Raw genomic sequence first — 5,186 nt, 5'->3', positions numbered from 1 at the left:
ACTATATCCACACATGCATATCCTCATACCTACTAAGAACTCTCTTAAACCCTCTCAGCAGTGAGGATATATATGTAAGAACTCTCTTAAACCCTTTCAGCAGCGAGGATATATATGTAGATGGAGAAACAAATTTACTCTAAATAGATCTCTCATTTATCAAAGTTTGGACAAAATATAATTTATACTATATCCACACATGCATATCCTCATACCTACTAAGAACTCTCTTAAACCCTCTCAGCAGTGAGGATATATATGTAAGAACTCTCAAACCCTCTCAACAGTGAATGGAGAAACAAATTTACTCTAAATAGATCTCTCATTTAGCAAAGTTTGGACAAAATATAATTTATATTATATCCACACATACATATCCTCATACCTACTAAGAACTCTCTTAAACCCTCTCAGCAGTGAGGATATATATGTAAGAACTCTCTTAAACCCTCTCAGCAGTGAGGATATATATGTAAGAACTCTCTTAAACCCTCTCAGCAGTGAGGATATATATGTAGATGGAGAAACAAATTTACTCTAAATAGATCTCTCATTTATCAAAGTTTGGACAAAATATAATTTATACTATATCCACACATGCATATCCTCATACCTACTAAGAACTCTCTTAAACCCTCTCAGCAGTGAGGATATATATGTAGATGGAGAAACAAATTTACTCTAAATAGATCTCTCATTTATCAAAGTTTGGACAAAATATAATTTATACTACCTTACCATCAGGTTATTACAACTATTTTAAACACATGAAAAGATATGAAAACTAAATTAATCTAGGAACCCAAGGGGAAGAAGGTCCTCTTCCCAGCCCACAGGCAAATTAAATGGAAGAACGCAGTCTTCCTCCAATCTATGAATATAAATACATCTCAAAAACAAACTATCCAATCTAATTGGAAGAACGTCCTCTTCATCAGAATCAGAAAGAGTTTTTTGTGTTGTTCAGATAACCTGCAGCTTCAGCCCTTCCAACCCTTCCATTATCTGATATAAAGGAGACCTCCATTCAAGGGATTGATTTTTCTTGTACTCTTTCCATTCTTCCCACCACAACATGAAGCTGCTTTCTTGCATGAAAACATCTGCAGAAATGCTCTGAGTTTTCTCCATCGTTGTCACATACTCTTCAAACTCTTCAAGGTTTTGTAGCCTTTGGACTTGGCCTCGTTTGATATTTTCCAGGTCTTTCCTGGCTTCTTCTACATGTGCCCAAAAGCATGAATCCTGAGTAAGGGATGCACGCTTTGTGCGGGAGCGCTGAGATTTCGAACTGCGAGTTTTTTCCTTCTCTTCCATCCATTTCTGGAGAACCTTATGACGATTGGGTCTTCCATCTGAAAGATAGATGCCATTGCCCTTGCAAGTGCGATAATAAAATGCAATATCCAGAGGTTCTACAAGTCTTCTATATGCAGTACCAGCATTTATCCACTTATTTTGAGATTCGAAATCACTTGGCAACTCATGTTTCTCCCACATTTCAATAATCTCATCCCAAAACTCTGCTAGCTTTAACCTGCGCCTATTGGCATCGATATCCTTCTTGTTAGTCTGGTTCTTGAAGGAATCGTAATATACGATGCCATCTTCCTTCTCACAACGTTCTTTATACCACTCAAACTCTGCCATATTGAATTGTTTTTGGCCTAAACTAATAGCTAGCTTATCAACATTTGTGTTGCGCTCGATTTCAGCTTCCCCTGCTGCTTGTAAGGCACTCCGTGCAGCATCATCCTGCACAAAGTTGAATCAACAATTCCAGAGGACATTTCAAGCATTAATGGGTATGCTTAGATGAAGAAAATAAACTTCAGAACTACAGATAAAGACCCTGCTCCATTAAAACCTAATATCAAATCTTATACAGTAAGAAACTAACAGGACTTCTAGGCAAGCTGAGAGGATAGCCTCGTATTCTTATCAAAGATTAAGGCCATATATTGTTTTTTCTATTCTGTTAAAGCTCCAAAAGTCCTGGACTTAAAAAGAAAAACAAGATTCACAGATTTGCAATCTTGTTGCATATAGAGAAGCTAGATGCTTTACATCGTAGGTGGAGGACTTGAAAATAAAAAAGATTCACAGAATTGCAATTTTGTTGTATGTAGAGAAGCTAGATGTTTTACATCCTAGGTGGAGGAAATGTTTGTATGTCTTTCTGTTTCTAACTAAAAAACCCATTATCAATATGAACCAGAGATGTATTAAGCTTCAAGTACTTAAAAGTTTTGTTTTTCTTTTGGTGCTTAATAGATTTAGGGTTAACATTCATCTATGCTTTTTTATCTCTTAGTGCTTAATAGATCTAAGATTAACAATTTTATATTAGAATCCATAATACCATAATGCTTTAAAGGCCTTTACTAGTATGGAAACTAACAGCACGCCAAGAAACATTAAATGTAATTTATTTTGGAAAGAAATTGAGTATTACCTGGACCCCAACACCAATAGCATCTAGCTGCAATGAGATTCCCATCTCATAAAAGGAGGACGATTCAGGATTTGCAAATCTTTTCCCACTAAAGGACTTTTCTATGGCATTCTTCAAAACAGAATCATACCCTATATGCTCTGAAAAACAGTCCTGTACAATCTCACCAGAAGAAGCTTTTTGTCTTTGCATTGTCCAACTAAGCATTTTCAAAACTGTTTCAGAGTTTTCAATACAAGCTGCACCATTGCTTGAGCAAAACATGTAAGTGCCAAAAGGCCTGTATGGGCTTTTCACATCTGATTCGCTTGGAGAATCAAGGACAATATTGAAAAGTTTCCTACAAGCGTCTTGAATAGAAGAATATTTCACTTTGCCTTGCCAGTAAGGAAAAATAGTAGACAAAGCCCCAGCAATTGATTCAAACGGTGCAAGGAGCATCCGAGGAACAATATCATGCTGGGAAACCACATGACAAAAGTTGCCAGCCCAATTTTCACGGCCAACAGCTTTAACAAGACTTTCATCTCCCACTAAAGGGCAACCAAATGTGATACAAAAGGGAGAGCTTTGTCTTAACCTCTTTTCCAGTACCCATAGTGTGGCCAAGGTTGCAACTGCCCCTCCTAAGGAATGACCCACAAATATAATGGGTTTGAGCTTCCTTTGTGTCGAGTCCGTATACATCTGCAACTGATTGATCATAGAATAATACATGAACAGGATGTTACTTTCATATGGAATTTCAAAAAATCCATCTCTGATAAATGAAGAAGCAAACCCTCGTTTTATGAAACTAAGGTCACTTTGTCCTAACAGCTACAGTAGATAAATCAATTTACCTTTGTCTTAAAATTCGTTTTCTCCAAAATATGCAAGAACAGCTTAAGAGCTCCCTGATGTACAAGGGCCGGTTGATCATCATTACCCTTGAGGCAATCAGAGAAGACCTTGTTGTCAGTTTGTATATTGCCTTCTCCATAGTTTCTACCTTTGACAATGAAGCCTTCGATATTATGAAATGAAGGGAAAGCAACATATGCAACGCCTTCATACTCATTCAGAGTAAAACTCTCTGAGTTGCTTGCCCGACGTGACTCTTCCCAAGCCTTCGACAATACTCCGCATGAAAGAAGGAAATTTGCCATCTCCTGATCAACATTGAGCCTGCAACAACGTTTCTGCTAATTAGCACCATATGGGCAGCCAAGAATGGGTAATCTCAATTTAGATTTATGTGCATTAAATATGATTAAATCTCAAAGTTTTGCTCATCAGGAGATGAGGACAATGGTGAAGTGAGCTCTAGTTCCTTCACAATTCAGATTTATGTGGATTAAATATGTCACTTATGCATAATTTTTGTAGATCAGGAGACATGAAGGAGATGACCAGATTAAAAAAAAAATACAACCATACCTTCATTACCTGAGATGAAGATTAAAAGATATCATTAACGAAAAACCAATGTAGAAAAATATAGATACACACAAGCTTCTAAATAGGAAAACTATGCCCACCTCCCTGAAACCATTTAGCTTGCCAAAAGCTGTAGGTCAAAGACCAGATTATTGGATCTGCCATTACTAGGCTGAATCAAACCCCTATTACTAATTACAGATCAGATTACTACCACACCCCATTCAAAATTACAAATTAAATATCAACCTTTTGTTACTTAGTAAACAACATACATACAGAGGTCACCACACTGGAAATACCAATATATTAGTCTTGCCATTTGGATAACATACTGCTCTCCGGAGAGTGCTCAGTCCAAAGGGGTATTCACACCAAAAATAAAGAAATCTTGAATAAAACCCATCAAAATTCACACCAGCAGCTTGAGTAAAACCATCAAAATTCACACCAGCAATAAAGAAAACCCCACTCAAAATATTGTTCTCGATTCTTTTCTGTTACAGCATAATTCCATCAAACCTCAAAGAAAATCTATGTTTTAACGACTGCAAAAATCCAAAATTTCTCCCAAACACACATCAACCTTACTACAAAAATACAATTTTCATCCTGTAAACAACTGCCTACTAAAATTCATCCCTTACCCTACAAAATCGACACAGTTATTTCAAGTTCGACACACAATTATTTCAAATGTGAAGAAAACAACCATATCCTGCAAAAAGAAGATGATTTTTCAAACTTAGAAAACAACCATACCTTGAAAAAAGAGGATTTAGAAAACTTATACTTACAGTGGACTGGCTGGTTCCATCGTCCCCTATTGCTGCTTGATTTGCCTCGTAATGGTGGATTCCAGAGCTGAAATTTGCTTATAATGCAGAATGGGGGTTTGACTTTGACTGGGAAAACATAAGGGAGGCAGCCGAGCAATTTCCCATATAAATCAAAAAGGAGTAAAATATACTCCGAGAATCTGAATAGGTCTGTAATCACGGGTTAGTGGAGTGTAGTTTCTCAGCGTGAATAGACAGGGTCACGTTAAATTTTGAAGAATTTAATGATGCTTGTCCATGAAGTTTCGTTTTGCGGGAAATTGGCATATTCTTTATGAATGGTAAATTACGACACTATTGTACCGATGACTGGCATAATTACTACTTTTTCTATGGTTCCGAAGCAGCATATTAATAGTTTATGTGAATGGGAAATGATAATTAAACATGTAACTTATATGCAACATGTTTTGTCGATTGTTTTTTGTTTTTTTTTTTTTTTTTTAACATAACTTGTGACTAGGTAAAAGTAA

The 5,186-nt window shown here is 36.5% G+C and overlaps 1 protein-coding gene across 1 annotated transcript; it reads right to left on the bottom strand.

The window, feature by feature from the left end:
* Positions 1-675: 675 nt before the first annotated feature.
* Positions 676-4,901, bottom strand: LOC149243427 (lipase-like PAD4). Its single transcript, XM_089374510.1, has 4 exons — positions 4,672-4,901; positions 3,298-3,622; positions 2,456-3,148; positions 676-1,755 (listed from the first exon to the last, which is right to left on the bottom strand). Exons 1-4 carry the CDS (start codon positions 4,689-4,691, stop codon positions 964-966), a joined length of 1,830 nt encoding a protein of 609 aa, XP_089230636.1. The 5' UTR covers positions 4,692-4,901; the 3' UTR covers positions 676-963.
* Positions 4,902-5,186: the final 285 nt, after the last annotated feature.

The sequence above is a fragment of the Pinus tabuliformis genome, chromosome 8, assembly GCF_031772625.1.
Source record: "Pinus tabuliformis cultivar Carrire ecotype Pingquan chromosome 8, CPIR1, whole genome shotgun sequence".
Taxonomy (NCBI): domain Eukaryota; kingdom Viridiplantae; phylum Streptophyta; class Pinopsida; order Pinales; family Pinaceae; genus Pinus; species Pinus tabuliformis.
Note: the sequence above shows the minus strand (reverse complement) of the source record. Positions and strands in the feature narration are given on the sequence as shown.

Coding starts and splice junctions, on each gene's coding strand:
- LOC149243427 (XM_089374510.1), bottom strand. CDS start 4,691: ATGGAACCAGCCAGTCCACT. Junction 3,623..4,671: donor ATGGAACCAGCCAGTCCACT/GTAAGTATAAGT, acceptor ACGTTGTTGCAG/GCTCAATGTTGATCAGGAGA. Junction 1,756..2,455: donor CTATTGGTGTTGGGGTCCAG/GTAATACTCAAT, acceptor AACTTTGTGCAG/GATGATGCTGCACGGAGTGC.